General features: G+C 44.2%; 1 protein-coding gene across 3 annotated transcripts in view; it reads right to left on the minus strand.

Annotated features, from left to right (window-relative positions):
* The window catches only part of nos1apa (nitric oxide synthase 1 (neuronal) adaptor protein a), a 640,829-nt gene that overhangs the window by 413,797 nt on the left and 204,779 nt on the right, over positions 1–22,253 (minus strand). For all 3 annotated transcript variants that reach the window (XM_085982290.1, XM_085982289.1, XM_085982288.1), the window contains exon 3: positions 2,584–2,676. In XM_085982290.1, coding sequence (XP_085838416.1) covers positions 2,584–2,676 — 93 coding nt within the window. The remainder of the gene's footprint in view (positions 1–2,583; positions 2,677–22,253) is intronic.

The raw sequence follows: 22,253 nt of genomic DNA on the forward strand, positions 1-22,253 counted from the left end.
GTGGGAACCTCCACCGCCAGCAAAATCCAATGGTGTTAAAATTGGGAATGGAGCGGGAAAAGGAGCCACTCCATTTGAACCACTCCCTCACTCCTTTCCCGCCGATCGGGGAAGAGTTACAGTTCATCTATTACATGGTACTGGGGATTGGAACAGCACCGCATGATGCAACAGTGGTGGTATTTCAATCTCAAGATGCTGCTCTACTTGAAGTGCTGAGCAGAAATCCAGCAGGTCTCCGCTTGGGAAAGGACAGAAAACTGAATGATGGAAACGTTCCCGGAGTCCACCCGTATGCCACTCCCAGCACCTGACTAAGAATTTTTCCTACCTTCTTGGAGGCCCAAGAGGATCAAACAAAAGAATAATATCAGGAGAAACCAAAGCACACACACACACACTCAAAAGGTTTACCTACTCAGAACATTCCTTTGCTAAAGGTTACCTCTTCTTAGATCTTGGCTACCAAACATAAATGGAAACAGGACATCTCTGATGTCAAGCACAAAGATTCTTGCAGAGCCTATTCTGTTGTTCTCTTTGGAGAAGTCCTTCAAGGAGACCTTTTCTTCGTAGGTGAATTGATTTTTTAAAAATACATACGACACACAAGTACACAAACTATTTTCCCATATTCCTTATTTTTCGAATGCCATTTTGTGCTTAGGACATTAATGCACAGGGGTGTGGGGAAGTCTGAAAATAATCAACACCTACGCGGAGTAAGCTGATGAGTCATCACTCTGACAAGAATAATTGAGTTCCCCTCTGCAATTATTAAAGCTCTTCCTGTAAACAATGACTGTGCTGGTTGCCAACATAATGAGGCAGGTAGCCCAGAAACCACTGGACTAATGTTTGCAGAAATGGGTTAAAAGCTTGAAGTTGACCAGTGCCAACATACATTACACAAAGAAAAAATGAGCTGGACGCAAGAACATCAGCTTCTTGCGTTCTCATATATTCGTGCAGGTAACGCGAGAATGAAAGCACAGCACATGATTAATGCAGACGCTGCTTTTAATTAGAACTGCCAGCAAGATGGCTCCCTGTGGTGGCTGCTGACTGTTGCATCCAATGGCTGCTCTTGGGTAATGAGTAATTTGGAAAGACAACATAGAGTTGACAAGTGTTAACTAATTACAAACATTTACTTATCTTTGAGCTGCCATCACTGCTTTTTACACAGAAAGCAATGGGTCTGCAAGGTCATGCTGCTCAATAACTGGTACATTGCTCAGCTTTGCAGGTTTAAAATAAATCAGGATCAACCATTCAGAAACAACTTGCACACTGCAGTTAATAAGAACTGAATGTTTGAACACACCAATGTGCCTCCCTTACATCACATACCGCTCACTTAAAGGGGCATTATAACCTTAATCGGCCACCTTTGGGCTTGTTTAGTTGCTGGAACAGCCTGTTTTGCAAGCTTTACTGTGACATTGTCTTATTGACTTCCAATGCGAGTTGGCACTGTACTTTCTGCATTGTGAATACTCACAGCACAATTCTTAAAAGGTCTAAGTTTTAATAAAAACAGAAATAAAAATACTGGGGCTGATTTTCCTGACCTTTGCCCCCAAGGAATGCCTATTCCCTGCTGCATAGTTCAGGTAAAATGGGCCAGAGATTCTGTATCCCAGTCTCCAGCCCCTTTACATTACCCCAGGATTTTCAGGTCCTCCCCAGGAGAGTGGATGCGGTGGGGGGGCGGGGAGGGCGAGGATGGAGCTGGGTCTGCAACGAGAATAGATACAGACCCAGTCAGTGTTGCTGTGTTGCTAGAGTAACGAGGTGGGGGGGTGGGGGGGCATTCCTGGCTTTCTATCTCAACAGCATCATCAATGGACAGAAGAGCACCTCAAGAAGGTGTTGATAAACTTGCATTGGGACCTTCCTTAGATTGGAGGACCTGGCACTAAGCTAAAGAGGACCAAAAACTGGGAAGTTGGACAAAAACTGAGAAGTTGGAATAGTTTAACAATGTTCTCAATTTGAGGTTCAGGCTTCTAGGCAGAGAGGAGGCCAAGCTGCATTCTATTTAAGTAACCAACAGCACATGCGCATCCTAAACCTCATCTGGCCATCCAGCTGGGTTTTTTGTTGTTGCACAAAGTGGAAAAATATCACACGCAGATTTATTTTTAAATTCAGGCTTGATGCAGAATGCTTGAAGTCTCCACTTTCCAAGTGCCTTTCGTAATTGTTAACAGTTGCATCTGAATCACGGCTACCAACGGCAACAATCTCATCAATCCGCAGACATACTAGATAGGTAGTGGCGTGTGTAAACAGATGCCACATTCAATCACCACCACAGCTGAGGACCAAGACCTTTACGAGCTCTGTCAGCAACCGAAGCCCAGTCTTGTAAATACTCAGGGACTCAAACATCTGAGCAGCCATAGGAGTCGTAAATGAATAAACTCCACAGCAAATTGCTTCTAGCTGCACACACTGAATCAAGAGAACCGCAAAGCATGAACCTTCAGTAGTGGATGGTGATTGAATGCTCTGTATGGGCTGTGTGTGGACTTTGTTGTTAATCACTACTTCAAAGTTCGCTCAAGGTCAACCCACCTTCTTCTTCTTCCTGAGGAGGACTTTGACCCCATCAACCGACACCATTATATTCACTTTCTTCTTCTTGATGTTCTTGGCTTTGAATTCATACTGAAATAAAAAGGGATGGAAGAGCTCTGTTATATATTAATATAAGTGATGCCATCCTTAACCGTCAGGGAAAAAAAATATGGAGAATGTTATCTTCATTTCCCTTGAAGGTTTAAACGAACCAGTGAAGTCTGCCCCACCCCCACCCCACCACCTCCTTTCAAATTATAAATAGCAGTGGCACAGTACATCCCAACATGCTGTGCTGGAGCGTTGGTAGGTCACGAGCTTTTACCAATGACTCCTGTATGTGGCAAGCACCACTGGCCGAAGACATTTGCCCCATGGATGGAATGAGTTACATTGGGTCACCATCACTTGTTCATAGCAGCCAACTCAGAACCAAAACTGCCACGTCAACAGGGCACTGCAACCCCAAAACTATATGTAAAAGATTTGTAAAAACGTACAACTTGAAAAAAGGTGAAGACACAATTGGACATATGTATGCAGACCATGATTTTGCTCTTTCCCTGCAAGATAAATGACAATGACCTTTATAATTGCTGAATACGACAGCGCAGTGAGTCATGATACGGGATAACATTACAGACAGTCATGATACGAGATAACATTACAGACAGGGAATTGCTTTGCACTGTTCCTCTTTTTGGTGAACCAAGAAAAATAAACAAATAAACTGTAACTAATAAAACTTTAAATGAACCTTAACAACTTAAATTAAAATTGTGTTGTCCGGGTTGATAACGCACTCCAGTCCCCGCGGCGCTGCTTTGCACTGTTGTGGTAGCTTTGCTGAGGTAAGTAAAGCTTCTGCAGCACAAAACAAAGCAAATATTAATAATGGAAACAAAGGTCCTTGCCTGCAAAGACGGAGCAAGTTAATCCAGTGAACAGCTGACCCACACAGACCAGCAAGGTCCCACGTTCTATCCCAATCTCTGCTGCAGCGGTAAAGATGATACAGCTGGGCTCATTGCCGCTGAATTGGCGAGGGGGAAGATTGACCAGAATTCCTGCTTCTGATCGCCATCCATTAACCCCCGTCAGAAGCGCCAACAACAGAATTCAAAAATTGGTGGGAATGGGAGGGGGAGGGGGAGGGGGAGGGGCGGGGCGGGGAAGAAGTCAGGTGACCAAAAGTTGACAAGTGCATTTCCTCTCTTTGGTTTCTTTCCTGCTGCCCAGACCTTCCACTTTCAGAGCCCGAATCCTTTGCATGTCTTAATGAGTTGACAGCACTTGCAAAATAAACAAGCTCTGATAATCTGTTTGAAACACTCTGCAGAGAGATGGGTCAATCTAGCATCATTTCTACACAACCGTCATTACCTATGAATTGGGAAAATCAGTCCAGTCATGTTGTTCTTGATCAAAGCTTAATCTTTAATGAAAGCCAAATTAAGTCTTGCATTGTTGTCAATCAATGCACAGACATTTGGAAAACATACTCCACTTCTAAGAACATTTCAGCCATCTAAACATGTTCTGTTCTTACCATGAATGGTAATAGAGGCTTCTGAAAGTATTTTTTTGGAACTATCATGCTGACCGTTTACTCCGATTATTTATTCCAAGGGTTTTGAAACCTTCTGCTGTCACCATTACTTCCAAACATTTTTTTAAAAATCATAACTGCACCAGTGCAAGTTTCTGCAGAAAGAATGGATCGTCATGTTTCATAGGCATGTCCCTTGGCCATAATCTTACACTGAACCATCTGTTACACTGTAATTTACTTCACGAGAAGTAGTAATTGTTTAGCCAACCTCCCTTAGTCTCAACCTTGGAACCTCAATTGAAGCTTCAACTAATGAGCTATAACAGACAACATTATCTGCTACTCCCTCCACCAGCACAGTAATTAATTCCAAAGCAGACATCCTTGCATGACACTTAAATAGTTGAAAATACTAAATGTTGTATGCACATCATCCATTTATATGGGGTTAGTACCAAATCCAAGCTGGTCTTACAATTGTTTTGGGAAAGATACAAATTTGGATCAATCAGGTTCAGAGGCACCTGTCTCTTTAAAGAAAGTGGCAAAAGTGACCGTCAGAGGTGCCATCTTTCGGATGAGATGTTAATGCTCTGTCTGCTCTTTCAGGAGGACGTAAAAGATCCCATGGCACTATTTCGAAGAGCAGGGGAGTTATCCCCAGTATCCCTCAACCAATATCACAAACAGATTATCTGGACATCATCACATTGCTGTTTGTGGGAGCTTGTGTGCAAATTGGTTGCCGCATTTCCTACATTACAACAGTGACTACACTTCAAAAGTATTTATTGGCTGTAATGCGCTTTGGGACGTCCGGAGTGTTGTGTCTGTGTGTTGATAGAGACACTGAAGACAGGAGTTGGTTTCATAGGTGTTTGCTAAACAAAGTCTGGAGGGGAACTAACTGATACAACACAATATACAGGCTTACATAGCCCGAGTGGCCATTACCGGCATTACAGTACACATGGGGCTCTTAAAGGCACATACACTACAATTCCTCCCCTTTTAGCCAACCAGTACATAATATTTTAAGTAATTATTAATTGCATGTTACAAGAAAAATAATCTACACATTGCTGCAGTTAATTAATTATAAGTCAGTCTCTCTGGAGGCTTCCTAACTCGGTCCGGAGAACGCCTCAGTGGTGTAGTAGTTTCTGGTGGTGTAGTAGGTTCTTTTGGAAAGGCTGATTTGGCTTGAATGCCAGTGTCGGGTTCATCGGGTTCCAGTATCACCGGATCGGAGGTAGATATGGGTATCTCTACTTCATCGTTAGGCGTATAGAGTTGTGGTGTAGGTTGTCCCTTTTCGGATGACTCTATGATTTGGTCAGCATGGCGCCTTATTATGCTTTCTCCGATGTCCACGGTATACATCAGCGGTCCTAGTCATGTGCAGATAGTTCCAGGCTGCCATTTCTCGGTACGGTAGTCCTAGGCCAAAACTTGTTGACCTATCTGGAAGGTTCTAGTTGGCCTTTCATTCATGCCTTGAAATTGCCGGTTCTCCACGTCCCTTCTGATGTTGGGCTTGATCAAATCCAGCCGGCATCTTAGGCTTCTATTGAAGAACATCGTGGCGGGAGTTTGGTTTGTAACCATATGTGTTGCATTCCTGTATGCGAACAAGAAGTTATCCACCTTGTGCTGAAGTTTTATGTCTTCATTACCCATGGCTTATATGGCCTTCTTGAAGGTCTGGACAAACCTTTCAGCTAATCCATTGGTGGCGGGATGGTATGGGGCGGACGTGTAGTGCTTAACCCCATTGTTTTTTTAAGAACTTCCTGAATTCTTCGGACACAAATTGCGGTCCATTATCAGAACAGATCTGTTCCAGCAGCCCATTCCTGGCAAATATGGTCCTTAATACTGTGATTGTTTTTTCCGTGGTGGTGGTGGACATCTTTATTACCTCCGGCCACTTGGAGTGTGCATCAACCGCGATTAAGAACATTGAGTCCATAAATGGACCAGCAAAGTCGATGTGTACCCTTTGCCAGGAAGATGAGGGCCACTCCCATGGATGTAGAGGGGCTTGGGGTGGAGCGTTTTGGACCTTCTGGCATCCTAGGCAGCTCTTGGTCATTTCTTCGATGTCTCCATCGATACCTGGCCACCATACAAACGCCCCGGCTAGGTTCTTCATTTTCACTCCACCCAGATGCCCCTCGTGAAGCTCCTTTAGAACTTTATCCTGGAGTTTGGGTGGAATCACCAATCTGGATCCACACATCAAGGCTCCTCGGCACACTGACAGCTGTTCTCTTCTTTGCGAGAATGCTGGCAACAGTGGTTCGCCATGTGCTGGCCATCCCTTCACTGTTAAATCGTAGACTCGTGAGAGAGTTGGGTCATTTCTAGTTTCCCTTTCAATGGCAGAATTTGTTACTGGTAGACATTTGACTATGGTAGAGTGGAAAATCTCCACTGGGTCTACGGTAGGTGCTTCTTCTACCGTTGGCAACGGTAGGCGCGATAACCCATCAGCATTACCATGCTGTTTTGATCCTTTGTATTCTATGTTGTATTGGTGTGCCCCTAGAAAAAGGGACCACCTCTGTAGCCTTTGCGCTGTCATAATGGGAACACCATTTTTAGGGTTGAATATGGAGATGAGGGGTTGATGGTCAGTCAACAAGGTAAATTTTTGTCCGTGTAGGTAATGGTTGAATTTCTTCACTCCCCATACCAGGCTGAGTGCTTCCCTGTCGATTTGGGCATAATTACGCTCAGCTGAGTTCAATGAGCGCGACGCAAAAGCTATCGGCCGTTGCGAGCCATCAGGGAATTTATGCGATAATACTGCTCCTACGCCGTAAGGGGATGCATCGCACGCCAGTCTGATTGGCAGTGATGGGTTGTAATGAGCCAAAACTTCTTTGGACGTGATTAAGTCTTTGCATTTATGGAAGGCACGTTTACAGTCTTTGCTCCATTTCCAAATTACTCCTGTTTGTAGCAGTTCATTAAGAGGGTGTAGAAGAGTTGATAAGTTCGGTAAAAATTTATGATAGTAATTTATTAATCCCAGGAACGACCTTAATTGTGAAACATTTTCAGGTGCTGGGGCTTTTATGACCGCTTCAATTTTTTCAGGTGACTTATGCAACCCTTCCTTATTAATTATGTGGCCACCATATGATATTTGATTTTGGAAAAATTCGCACTTGGGGCGATTTGCTCGTACGCCCCGTTCTCTCAGCCTAGTGAGCACCTGCTCCAAATTGGCAAGGTGCTCGTTGTCGTCTTCTCCTGTTACAAGGATGTCGTCTAGGTAGCATTGAGTCCCCAGAATCCCTTGGAGGACTTGCTCCATAGCTCTTTGCCAGATAGCTGGAGCGGATGCTACTCCGAAAACCAGTCAATTGTACTGGTACAGACCTTTGTGTGTATTTATCGTGAGATATTTTTTAGAGGCCTCTTCAACCTCCATCTGTAGATATGCCTGTGCCAAGTCAATTTTGGTGAAACGTTTCCCTCCGGCGAAAATATCGTCTATCCTCGGAAGAGGATACTGTACTGTGTGAAGGACCGGGTTTACAGTCACCTTGAAGTCTCCACAGATGCGAATTTTTCTCTGTTCTTCAGATTTATCATTATTCAATGCTTTCTTCATGACTGGGACAATGGGTGTTGCCCACTCGCTCCAATCTATTTTAGATAATACGCCTGCCTTTTCCAAATTCTCCAGCTCTGCCTCGACTGCTGGACGAATTGCGTATGGCACCGGTCTTGCCTTAAAAAACTTGGGAATTGCTGCATCTTCCACTTTTATTGAGGCGGTGATGCCTTTCAAGGTTCCTAGTTTCTCTTGAAACACTTCTTTGGCGTTGGCCAAGATGTCTTTTAATCGTTCAGGTATGACGTCATCATCGTTTTTTTTCTTACTGGTCACCGTCAGTGCCTGAATGGAGTGCCAGTCTAAACGTATTTTCCTGATCCATTCACGTCCCAACAGCGGTGGACCACCATCTTGTAGAATGTATAAATACAACTTTTGTATTTCCTTGCCGTTGTATACAACAGGCACCCTTACTTTTACTTTGGGGTATACTTTCTGCCCCGTATATGTTTTCAAGATAATGGATGTGTCTTTTAAAGGTATATGCGGAAATAGCCGCTCGTAATCCCGTCGATTTATGACAGTCAGAGCTGATCCTGTATCTAGCTCCATTTTAACTGGGGACCCTGCTATCGTGAGGGTAACCCAAATGGTCTGGTAATCATCTTTGGCAATTACATTATGTAATTTGAGACAGCTTAGTCTCTTGTTTTCGGAGTCGCTATCGCTCTTCTGGTCTTCGGAGCTACTGTCCGTCATCATTTGTACCTTTCTGTACTTTTCTTTATTGATTTTTTTTTCCTGTCTGTGGATTTTTTTTGTCCAGATCGGCATACCCGTGCAATGTGTCCAATCTTTCCGCATTGCCTGCATGCTTTGTCCTTGAACCAGCAGTCCCTCTGGTCATGGGTGGATCTGCCGCAGCGATAACATCTCTCGAAACCCTGTGTCATTTCATGGGTGCCGAAGTCCTGTGTCTTTTGTTGTATCTCTGCAGCTCCTCTTGTGGCTGCTTCGTATGATACAGCCATACTGAAAGCCTTGTCCAGTGTTAAATCTTTTTGAGAAAGCAGCCTTTTCTGTGTTCCTTCACTTAAGAGACCGCAGACGAATTTGTCTCGAAGATAATCTGCTAGTCCTGCCCCGAATTGGCAGTGTTTTGATAGCTTTCTTAATTCGGTGAGGTAATCAGCGTTACTTTCATTCTTGTGTTGATTTCTCTTGAAGAATTTGAATCGTTCCGCTATCAGCAGCGGTGTTGGGTTTAAGTGCTCCTGTAGGGTATCAACAATTTCTTTAAAATTCTTGTCCTTTGGTTTGGCTGGAGTGATTAAATTTCGTAACAGCCCGTATGTCTTTGCACCCATTAGATTTAGCAGTACTGAAGCTTTTTTCATCTTCTATTCCATTTGCGGTGCAATATACCTCCACTCTTTCCACATATGTGGTCCAATCCTCTATCTCGTTATCAAAAGCATCAATATTGCCAGACTTAGGCATCCTAGAAATAAAATGGCGCTTCCCGCGCTTTTCTTTCTTTTCTGCAGAAAAGATATGGCGCTTCCCGCGCTTCCCCGCCGCTGCTGCCGATGACAACGCTGTTTCCCGTGGTTTCCGTTCTTTTTATTTATTTATTTACAGTTGGAGACTCGTTCCCGCCGGACTCTCTCTCTAGGTCTGAACGCCGACCTGCTTGCAGCGCCGGCCGTCTCCCGAGTGCTCCCTCCCCATCTGTTACTGCTTGCCTCTGCTTTCGCTGCTTGGCCCAGCTGGAGAGCCAGCCGCTGGAGCCCCAGCCCGACGCCCAGGAAGGATGATTGCAGTACCTGCCACCAGCTTGGCTAGCTGGTGAAACCACAGCTTTTTCTTTTTCTTGATTTTTCTTCAACTTTGGACGCCAGAGGAATCGATGTCCTTGAGGTGCTGCCAAATTGCAGGTAAGTCCGTTTCCAATTCGTCGCCACTGTTGTGTCTGTGTGTTGATAGAGACACTGAAGACAGGAGTTGGTTTCATTGGTGTTTACTAAACAAAGTCTGGAGGGGAACTAACTGATACAACACAATATACAGGCTTATATAGCCCGAGTGGCCATTACCGGCATTACAGTACACATGGGGCTCTTAAAGGCACATACACTACACGGAGGTCATGCAAGGCGCTCTATAAATGCAAGTTCTTTCTTTCAGTGTGCATACAATGAGGAGCAAATGCTGTTTTCACTTTCCCAATTGTTTCGGTAAGGATGCAAGGAAGAAAAAGTCCACCTGCTCATGCAGTCAATAGTTTGCTGAGTTTCCCATCATTTTTAGCATCAGTTTGATCCCTGGCAGTCCATTGGGAAGGAGTGTGTGTTCATCTGACCACTGATGGTCCAGTGGGGAGCAGGGGTACATGTATACACTGCAGCAGTCTAATTGGGCAGGGATACGGATACAAGTCTATCTGATCCCCAGTAGGCCTGTGAGAAGGCTTGGGCCTCGATTTTAACTGACCCGTGGAGTCGGGATTGGAGGCCTGCGGGGGGTTAAAGTCCCAAATTTGGGGGTCCCGACACCATCCCGCCCCCAACCCGCCTCCATGCAAGTTTCAAAGGAGGCGGGTACCCGCCCCGCACTGGGACCCGCCTATCCGAGGCGGGAAGGGATTAGTGACAATTAACTGCCTGTTAACAGGTAGTTAACAGGCAGTTTTTAGCCTAATCCCTATTTTAAAGCTTGTAGTGTGGGATTCCCAACGGCTCCAAACCACGCCAAGTTAGAGGAGTCGGGCCGTTGGGTTGAAGGACTTGGAGGGGGTCGAGATGTCGGTGTTCAGGTAAGTGATGGGTGCATGAGTGCAAAGGTAAGTGTGTTTGGTGTGTCTAAAGTGTGTAAAGAAGTTTAAATTACCTGTACTTACCTTTTTAGCCTTCCTTTCCCATCTCAAAGGAAACAAAATGATACCCCCTGAAATTATCTAACTGCTGTAACAAACCAAGCAATACTGTGCATGCAAATATTTGTTTCTGTCTGCCAAGATACAAAAAAAAAATCTGTATGAATCAAGTGGATTTGTTACTAATTGGGTCAAAGTCTGCACAATGGAATGAACCAGAGGATGGATTTACTTGGACTTAGCACCCAAAAAACGTCCATTTGTTGGGTACAATGTAAAGGAAAGCTACACCCGTTTAGCACCTCAACATTTTAGCTTCTCTCGGGGGCTTGTGAATTCAAATCCCATGTCAGCATGGTCCAGATCAAGTCACGATGGCCCCATTTTGCTGTGTTTACCTCGGGTGCAGGACAGAAGCTGCTTGTCCCTATAAAAGTTGAGTGCTATGAGCTAGTGAGTTACTGTTACAGTTGAAAACCATTAGCAAGGACAGTTATATTTCTTCTGTAACCTTGTGGATTTACAAAGGTATAGAAGAGTTACAATGGGAAGAGTTTTGGTCTGTTTTAAGGAGATCCAATGACCTTTCCATATTCTAATACAGCCACGTGTAGCATGTTTAGACGCTACTCATTGAAGGATTCAGATTGATGGAATCATACTGCTTCCCCATTGGACTATTGCCAAGGATCTAATGGATTCATATCGCCCCAAACCTGCCCATTTCCCACATTTAGACTACTGCAGATTGGTTTCTGCTCCCCACTGGGTTAGATGGACACATAGGGGGTGATTTTCACTCAGAAGTCGGGAAGGAGGCGGGACTACAACTTTTGGGGTTGTAGTCCCGCCTCCATCGAGATGCGGCCAATCCACGCGATTTTAACTTGATTGACCTTGTTGAGCCCGCCCAGCGGGCTCAGCAGGCCAATTAAGGGCCACCCGGCAACAGGTGACGTCACAGACTGAAATTTCATCTGTCAAGACGTTTTGACAGATGAAATATCAGTGTTTCACAGCTGTTTGAAGCTGTCAAAACACTGACAGTCTTACTTCTAACCTGAGTCCTTCTACACAGACTCAGTTAGAAATCTCTTCAGCACAGAAAGCTGCAGGCTGTCACTTTTGACAGTTCGCAGCCGTTCTGCTTTCTGTGCCGGTTAGTTGGTTAAGACACCTTTAGAATTAACAGCAGGATTTTTGAGACAACAAAAGACATTCTTATGAATACTGGTGGTCTGAACAGATTGCACAGTAGTGGAGAGCTTTGTTCAAGAGCTGTAGTGTCAGCCATGACTCAGTTGGTAGCACTCTCGCCTCTGAATCACAAGGTTGTGGGTTCAAGTCCCACGCGAGACTTGAGCACGAAAATCTAGGCTGACTCTCCCGTGCAGTGCTGAGGGAGTGCTGCACTCCATCGGAGGTGCCGTCTTTCGGATGAGACGTTAAAATGAGGCCCTGTCTGCTCTCTCAGTTGGACATAAAAGATCCCATGGCACTATTTCGAAGAGGAGCAGGGGAATTGTCCCCGGTGTCCTGGCCAATATTTATCCTCAAGCAACATCACTGAAACAGATTATCTGGTCATTATCACATTGCTGTTTGTGGGAGCTTGCTGTGTGCAAATTGGCTGCCGCATTTCCTACACTACAACAGTGACTACACTTCAAAACATACTTCATTTGCTGTAAAGTGCTTTGGGATGTCCTGAGGTTGTGAAAGGCGCTATATAAATGCAAGTCTTTCTTTCTTATCAATGAACAGAGACCGTCCAACTAAATTAAAAGCTGTGCTTACTTAATAGGGACATTAGAGAGTGACATTCTCATCTGTTTAGGTTATATATTGAGATTGTATTTTTGGGATTGACTTTTTTTAATGCTTCAAATTGTTATTTGTAAATAAAATTATTGGTAGCTATAGCCTGTAAATCACCAACCTTCTTGGTAATATCCACCATTTCGAAGAGTACTCGGTAACACATCAGAAGACTACGTAAAATCCGTGAAGCAGTTTAATAAATATGGGGTCATTTATGGCCCTTGGTATAGGAAAGGTACAGCCTCAGACTGCAGAGGACAACAGTCTGTAGAGAAACTGTTAGACGTTTGAGAAAGGAGATAACACTCAAAACCCTGCAATAATCTTTAAGCCAATGCAGAGAAAAAACCCCAGAAAAAGCCCATCTTTAAATCAAATTTAATGCTGCAAATCACACCCAAGTTTTTGAATGGTAGTCTGCTCACATAGTATGAATCTCCAGCTTCCTTTATGCAGGTCAATACCAAAAACACAATCTCAATATATAACCAAAACAAATGAGAATGTCTGTCTTTAATGTCTCTGTTAAGTAAGCACAGCTTTTAAGTTAGTTGGGCTGTCTCTGTTCATTCATGAACAAAGCTCTTGATAGCAGCCATCTCCACTACTGCACAATCTGTTTGGACCACCTGCATTTATAAGGATTTCTTTCATTGTCCGAGTGCCTGTGTGATGCATGTATGCTCAAAAAATCCAAACTCTCTGTCTATCGACTTAACCTGCTATAAATCTACGGCAGGGAACTAAATTAGTAGCAGCTCAAGACCATATTCACACATCTGGCTGCAGAACCTCATATTACATATAGTTTTTAAGCTTTAAATACAGCAACAGAGTTCTCCATTACAGAGAAGCTAAATTCCAGTGGGATAATCAACAACAACAACTGTAGCATCTTTAACATAGTGAAACATCCAAAGGCGCTCCACAGGAGAGTTATCAAACAAAATTTGACACCGAGCCATGCAAGGAGATATTAGGGCAGATGACCAAAAGCTTGGTAAAGAGGTAGGTTTTAAGGAGCATCTTAAAAGGAGGAGAGAGAAATAGGGGGCAGAGAAGTTTAGGGAGGGAATTCCAGAGCTTAGGGCCTAGGCAACAGAAGGCACGGCCACCAGTGGTGGAGTGATTAAAATTGGGGATGTGCAAGTGTCATTCTTTTCATCTCATTAATGTTTCTTCTCAGTTTAAGCCCCACGACTGTTGTAGAGTTGTTTCTTATACCTCTGGTCAGAGGGCTCGGTTCACATTTATTTAAGACAGTTAAATGACACCTGCCACTTGCTAACCATTAGAGCTAGACACTGAGTAGGAATTAATAGGTGCGATTCGCCATTGAGCAGCTGGTCGCAGATTCACTGATGATGCTTTTTGTCAAATGGCAAATCCTTTTCCTTCTGTCAGATAGCAAGCTGTCCACAGATTGTGGGGAATTTGCTGCATGCTGAAAAATGCAAGGTTTTTTTACATTTTTTTTTTTGAAGAGCATCATTGGCTTTTTTTTTGTCTGTAAGGAGATGGGTGGTCCACTGAGGCCAGAGAGAGCGAGAAAAAAAGTTCATTTAAAACAAAAACCTTTTCTTCCGTAACGACAATTTTAAGCCAGAGATCGGTTTGAGAAGACAGCAAGAATCCATTAGGATGTGGTTGCACTTGTGTCTCATTGAACACTTTTTGGGGTAGATCTTGACTTTGTGCAATTGTGTAAAATGGGTGATGGCGAGTCGCAGCCCGTTTTACATCTCTCGCCATTTTTACTTCCATTGAAGTCAAGAAAAATAAAAAATGGGAAGAGATGTAAAACGGGCTGCCGACACTATCTCACAATGTCAAAATCTACCCCTATTGGTGTTGTAAAGACTGAGGGGAGGAGAAGAGGACTGTCACAACTGCCTCTCCCCTCTCTGCCTTTTTTAGGTCCCTGTGTCATGCATTATTTTGGTTAGCTAGTTGTTCACAAAGGCAGCCATTCAGCCTATGTTTATGCTGTTATAGAATCATAGAAAGTTACAGCATGGAAGGAGGCCATTTTGGCCCATCGTGTCTGCGCTGGCCAACAAAGAGCTATCCAGCCTAATCCCACTTCCCAACTCTTGGTCCGTAGCCCTGCAGGTTACCGCATCCCAAGTGCGCATCCAAGTACTTTTTAAATGTGGTTAGGGTTCCTGCCTCTACCACCCTTTCAGGCAGCGAGTTCCCGGCCCCCTCAACCCTCTGAGTAAAGAAATTTCCCCTCAAATCCCCTCTAAATCTTCCACCAATTACTTTAAATCTGTGCCCCCTGGTTTTTAACCCCTCTGCTAAGGGAAATAGGCCCTTTCTATCCACTTTATCTATGCCCCTCATAATTTTATACACCTCAATAAGGTCTCCCCTCAGCCTCCTCTGTTCCAAGGAAAACAGACCCAGCCTATCCAGTCTTTCCACGTAGCTAAGATTCTCTACTCCCGGCAACGTCCTTGTAAATCTCCTCTGTACCCTCTCTAGTGCAATCACATCTTTCCTGTAATGTGGTGACCAGAACTGCACACAGTACTCTAGCTGAGGCCTAACTAGTGTTTTATACAGTTGAAGCATAACCCCCCTGCTCTTGTATTCTATGCCACAGCTAATAAAGGCAAGCATTCTGTATGCATTCTGTTGCTGAGCAAAGGCACAAGAGAAGGTTAAGGTGGTATCGGCTACAGATTTTCCCCTCCTGCCTGAAGGGAAGCAACCAGTCTCCACTCATCACCTCCCCCACGTCATGACCGAGACCAAGGAGGTGCAGCTAAGTGGTCATCGTTAGTGGAGAACAGCTTGGTGTAATGCTTCCCAAAGCCAAATAGCGCCAATAGTCTACGCTCACACATGATGAAAAGCCATTTGGTGAAGCACTGGAGAGCGGCCAGCACCCCGTGTAACCCTACCCCAGCACAAATCTGTATTTCCGGGATAGGGTGGGGAGAAAACTACAGGAACAAAAACTAGGGGCATAATGGCAGAAGGGACAAAAGTGGACAAAAATCCACCTCAGCAAAACTTTAAAAAAAAACCTTCATTGGTAGGAAATTGATGAAGCAAGTCATTGATCTGCATTTCTGGGTGACTGTGAACGAAGAAAGCCTTGCATTTATACAGTGCCTTTCACGACCTCAGGATGTCTCAAAGTGCTTTACTGCCAATGAAGTGTGGTGCAGTTATTTCCAGTCAGTAGACTAGACAGACGAGCATTGCTCATTCAAAATATACAAATCAGTTCAGATCCCCAAGGTTAGTGTGTCTGACTCGCACGTCGCAGAATTCACTTGACTAAATAAAAACACAATTAGGTCCCACTTTCTCATCAAACATCCACTTATAGCGTGACATTGTAAATAATGCCAATGTGGAGGATTCACAGAAGGATTCTATCTGCAACACCAGAAGGGTGAAAACTACACATCTGGACAGATTATTCGGAATTTGGACTTGGCAAGAGGGAAATATAATCAAAAGTAGGTTCAATTTAAAATCAATCCAACAATTCATGAAATTTACTACAGTACCACCCTTTCCTTATGACATTAATTTTAAGATTTTCAAATCACAGGTTTACGAAACAACATGGGGGGGGCGCGAAGAGGGGGGGTGGGGGGGGGGAAAGAACTATACAGCAAGCAAATACTTCTGTCATTTACCGAATACTCAAAATTCAGGCCTTGGAATCTGGTGATTTAACATAAGAAATAGGAGCAGGAGTAGGCCATTCAATAAGATCATGGCTGATCTTCTATCTTAACTCCACCTTCCTGCACTATCCCCATATCCCTTGGTTTATGTCTGTTCATTCTGGTTCAGTTGGTGATTTAATTGGTAATTGAAGGGGGTGGAGGGGAGGTTGTGCCTCTATCTGATACCCTTTGGTGTGGTGGCAAGAACAGGTCTGCATTTCCCAATTATCCAAGGTGGGGAAAGATGGAGAAGGTGCCCACATTCCCTGGCGAGGCGGTTATACCAGCCTGAGTTATCGGGGGATCAAGGTTTGGCCCCTTAAATACCCAAATTGCAGGGACTTTACAATGAAGTGAAAGCCTGAAACATATTCGCGTGTCGATTATTTTACAAATCAGTGGGACCTGTTGACATTTGAGATTGGTTGCAGTGCCATCTTGTGAAGATGCCGAATAAAAACGGGACCAGGAGGAAAAATGACTCACGACAGCCAAGAGTAATTTCCATTACATTTTTGTTGGGTTTTACTTCTAGCAGTGCTGGTATTTTTGATTGATAAAGATATATCCAAACGCACAAACTGTTTATACAGCCCTGCAGCATAAAATAGGTTCTTTCATTTCTGTTGCCAAAGACAAATTACCTAGAGAACTTTAAAAAAGATGACACACCACAAGTTCAACCTTATATATTGAAGGCATCAAACTGCAGTTTCTCTGCTCTTTAGGACATGTAACTGGAGTCGGATATAAAGCCCCTGGCTTAGAGCAGTCCATATTATTCCATTCAACATGTAATTACACATGGGAAGTTTAACTGCAAGGCTGTTGGTGGGAAATCACGTTAATTGACAAGAAAAGAACACGTGCCCTTATACCTCCCCCCTTCCCACTGCCCAGGGCCCCAAACACCCCTTCCAGGTGAATCAGCGATTTACTTTTACTTCTTGCAATTTAGTATACTGCAACTGTATTCGCTGCTCATGATGTGGTCTCCTCTACATTGGGGAGACCAAACGCAGATTAGGTGACCACTTTGCGGAACACCTCCATTCAATCCATAAGGGGGACCCCAAGCTTCCGGTCGCCTGTCACTTTAATTCACCACTCCACTCCCACTCGGACCTCACCGTCCTCGGCCTATTGCATTGTTCCACGGAAGCTCAGCGTAAGCTCGAGGAACAGCACCTCATCTTTCGATTAGGCACTTTACAGCCTTCTGGACTCAACATAGAGTTCATTCATATATATATATATTTTTCATCCACATTTTTTGTTTCTGCCTTCTGTTCTTCCCTCCCACATGGCAGCTGTCTTTCATTCTGCCAGCGCAATTTACACTTCATCTACAGCCATCCTTTGTTTCTTAGCCTGTGTGATGAAATAACTCTGTGTTCTGGCATTTGTATTGTTGTTGTTGTTGTACTCGTTAATGTCTGGAATGTTCTACCAGTGTAACCACTGATGCTCCTCCCTAGCCCCGCCACTCTGGATCCTCCGGATTGGTGTGAGTCTTACTTATAAGAGCTGGGTCTTACTCATAAGGGCTGGGTCGGTGATGAATGATGGTTTCCCTGTGTTAACTTGATGCCATGTTCTTACTTAATAAAAGCCTTTAGTTTTAAGCTTTAACCTCACGGATTCAGACCGTTATTTGGCACATCAATTTTATTAAGTAACAACTTTTGGAAGATGGATCGATTTTTGAAACCAGAGCGTCTGGATATCGATCCCCATTCGGCAGATGCGTCGAAGAAATTTACGCATTGGCTTCAATGTTTTGAACACTTCATCGCATTGGTCGATTCGACGGTTAACAAGTTGGGTCTTCTAATCAACTTGGTAAGTCATCAAACTTACTCGATAATTAAAGATATTACCACATATGAAGAGGCCCTCGCAGCCCTTAAGGCCCAGTACCTTAAGTCGGTTAACGAAGTATACGCCAGGTATCTTTTGTCTACTCGCAGGCAATTACCCGAGGAATCTCTGGACGATTTCCTGCAGGACCTTAAGGCTTTGGCTAAGGATTGCAACTACAAGGCTGTCTCTGCCATACTGTATCAGGAAGAGGCCATCCGCGATTCTTTCATATCTGGCCTCCGATCTAATTATATTAGACAGAGACTTCTCGAGAATGACTCGTTAGTTTTAAAAACGGTCGTCGCTACTGCCCGATTGTTAGATGTAGCCCAGAAGAATTTAGAAGTGTATGCATCAGCCCATGCGTCTTTCTCAGCCTCGTGTGTTCCAAGTATGGAGGCATCCATAACACCAATGGAGCCTCCACTCCATCCTATTGTTGCGGCTGTACCCCATGGGTCTAAGTGTTATTTTTGTGGCCAATCTAAACACCCCAGGCAACGATGCCCAGCCAGAGAGGCTACCTGTTTTAAATGTAAGAAACGGGGACATTTTAGTAAAGTGTGTAAGGGTAATCCTGTACCCGATGTCTTTTCTGCTGCCGCCTATCGTTTTACTCTAGCCTCGGCTACGGTTGACCAGACCATACCGTGTTCCTTGTCGAAATCTATGATGGACATCAAGCTTAATGGTCATCCTACTGGGTGTTTGATAGACTGTGGCAGTACTGAAAGTTTTATACACCCCAACTTTGTTAACTCCTGTTCATTGAAGGTGTATCGTACTCGAAGTGAAATCGTGATGGCGTCCAAGTCCCTTACTTCGGAGGTAACTGGATATTGTAAAGTCACATTGACTGTTAAGGATACGGAGTATAAGGATTTTAAACTCCTCATATTACCTCAGTTGTGTGTGAACTTAATTTTAGGCTTGGACTTCCAGTGTCAGCATGAGAGCGTCACCCTTAAGTATGGTGGATCCCAGCCTCCGCTCACAGTCTGCGGCCTTTCTACTTTAAAAATAAGTCCGCCTTCTTTGTTCGTGAACCTTGCTCCTAATTGTAGACCTATAGCGACTAAGAGTCGACGGTATAGTTCAGAAGATAAAAAATTTATAAAAAAGAGGAAGTGGAAAGGCTTCAACGGGAGGGAATCATCGAACACAGTAATAGCCCATGATGTGCCCAGGTGGTGGTGGTTAAAACTAATGAAAAGAAAAGACTTGTGGTCGATTATAGCCAGACTATAAACTTGTATACCCAATTAGGCACCTATCCTTTTCCTCGTATTTCTGAGATGGTGAACCAGATAGCTCAGTACCGCGTGTTCTCCACCATTAATTTAAAGTCTGCCGACCATCAACTCCCCATTAAAATAGAAGACCGACCTTATACGGCCTTCGAAGCTAATGGGCACCTGTACCAATTCCTTAGGATGCCCTTTGGAGTGACGAATGGGGTATCCGTCTTCCAACGGGAGATGGATCGTATGGTGGATGAATACGCGTTGGAAGCAACATTCCCGTACCTGGACAATGTTACTATCTGTGGGCGCGACCAACGGGAGCATGATCAAAATCTCGCGAAGTTCCTAGAGACTGCAAAGAGGTTAAACCTGACCTACAACGAAAACAAGTGTACCTTCAATACTACACGTTTGTGTATTCTTGGTTGCATTGTGGAGAATGGGGTAATTGGGCCAGATCCTGAAAGATTGCGCCCACTTAAGGAATTACCTTTACCTCACACTGTAAAAGCTTTAAGAAGGTGTCTGGGATTCTTCTCGTACTATGCCAAGTGGGTGGCTAACTACTCAGATAAAGCCCGACCTCTTATTAAGTCGACGTCTTTTCCGCTATCGGCGGAAGCTCAGGAGGCTTTCCTTAATATCAAACGGGACATTGAGAAGGCAGTGGTATGTGCCGTGGATGAGAAGATCCCATTTCAAGTGGAAAGTGATGCATCTGATTTTGCGTTGGCAGCAACTCTTAACCAAGCTGGTAGACCAGTAGCCTTCTTCTCTCGTACATTGCAAGGACCAGAAGTTCGACATTCTTCAGTGGAAAAGGAGGCACAGGCAATTATTGAAGCAGTCAGGTATTGGAGACATTATCTTGCTGGCCAACGTTTTACGCTCATTACTGACCAGCGATCTGTGGCCTTTATGTTCAACACTAAGCAGAGAGGCAAGATCAAAAATGATAAGGTTTTAAGATGGCGAATAGAACTGTCAACATATGACTATGATATTCAGTACAGCCCTGGAGTATTTAATGAGCCATCGGATGCTTTGTCACGAGGAGTATGTGCTAGTCTAGGTATAGATAAGCTTCAAAGTCTCCACGATGCACTCTGCCAGCCTGGGGTTACCAGAATGAACCACTTCATTAAGTCCCACAATCTACCCGACTCTATTGAGGAGCTCCAGACAATGACCAGAACCTGTCGTGTTTGTGCTGAATGCAAACCCCGCTTCTATAAGCCGTCCGAGCCAGCTCATCTTATTAAAGCAACTCGACCATTTGAGCGTTTGAGTCTCGATTTTAAAGGTCCCCTTCCATCGAGCGACCGTAATGTCTATTTTCTTAATATTATAGACGAGTAATCTCGGTTCCCTTTTGTTATCCCCTGTCCGGATGTGACTAGTGCTGTTGTAATTAAATGCCTCTGCCAACTGTTTTCCTTGTTTGGCATGCCTAACTATATACATAGTGATAGGGGTTCTTCCTTTATGAGCAAAGAATTGCGACAGTTTTTGCTATCGAAAGGGATTGCAACGAGTAGAACTACCAGCTATAACCCTCGTGGTAATGGGCAGGTCGAGAAAGAAAATGCGACAGTGTGGAAGGCTATCGTACTGTCTCTGAAGTCACGAGGCCTGCCAACCTCTCGCTGGCAGGATGTCCTACCAGACGTGCTGCATTCCATAAGGTCTCTTTTGTGTACAGCGACGAATGCCACCCCTCATGAAAGGATGTTTAGTTTTCCAAGAAAAGCTACGAATGGAGTATTGTTACCCACATGGTTGACGACCACGGGCCCTGTGTTGTTGCGCAGACATGTGAGAGGCCACAAGACTGATCCACTGGTGGAGGAAGTACAACTCCTCCATGCTAATCCCCAGTATGCGTATATTCAATATTCGGATGGGCGAGAGGATACAGTCTCTATTAAAGATCTTGCACCTGCTGGAGCTCGAAAAGAGTTCGACTGTGAGAGTAGAGTTTCCAATCGTGGTATTGGACCTTCAGAGACACAAACCCTCAGTGTGGAAAATACTGATGATTCTGGGAATTCGAATGAACCGGAGTTAGTACTCTGGGAGGAGCCTCAGCAAGAGTTACATCATTCCCAGAGGATTATCAGACCTCCTGACAGACTGAATCTATAGCAGGGGGTGAATGTGATGAAATAACTCGTGTTCTGGCATTTGTATTGTTGTTGTTGTACTCGTTAATGTCTGGAATGTTCTACCGGTGTAACCACTAATGCTCCTCCCTAGCCCCGCCCCTCTGGATCCTCCGGATTGGTGTGAGTCTTACTTATAAGAGCTGGGTCTTACTCATAAGGGCTGGGTTGGTGATGAATGATGGTTGCCCTGTGTTAACTTGATGCCATGTTCTTTACTTAATAAAAGCCTTTAGTTTTAAGCTTTAACCTCACGGATTCAGACCGTTATTTGGCACATCAGCCTGTCCCATTACCATCTCCTTTTGCTTTGAATATCTCTTAATGTCTCTTAACTTCTCCTGCCTTCTATCCTATCACAGACCTTCCCTTTTGTTTTTTCATCCCCTCCCCGATTTCCCAGCCCCTACACGTGCTTAAAAATCTGTTACATTTCCTGCTTTTTTCCAGTTCTGACAAAAGGTCTTCAACCTGAAACGTTAACTCGGTTTCTCTCTTCACAGATGCTGCCCGACCTGCTGAGTATCTCCAGCATTTTCTGTTTTTATTTAAGTTATTTTATTTAATGGGTGCATCGTTAACAGAAAATTTATGTTCCTGCCTTCAGCTACATCACTGCATACAAAAGTTAATCTCTATCCCCTGCCTTCAAATACATCACAGCAGCCTTAATGCAACAATGTGCATTTATATAGTGCCTTTAATGTAGTAAAACGTCCCAAGGCACCTCACAGGAGCATAGTCAGCATAATACTTGATCAAGGTAGTAGGTTTTAAGGAGTGTCTTAAAGGAGGAGAGGCGCAAAGGTTTAGGAAGGGAATTCCAGAGCTTAGGGCAGAGACTGAAGGCACGACTGCCAATGGGGAGCGAAGGAAGTGGGGGATGC

Source organism: Somniosus microcephalus, chromosome 3 (assembly GCF_052327205.1).
Source record: "Somniosus microcephalus isolate GS21.2 chromosome 3, FLI_Smic_1.0, whole genome shotgun sequence".
NCBI lineage: Eukaryota > Metazoa > Chordata > Chondrichthyes > Squaliformes > Somniosidae > Somniosus > Somniosus microcephalus.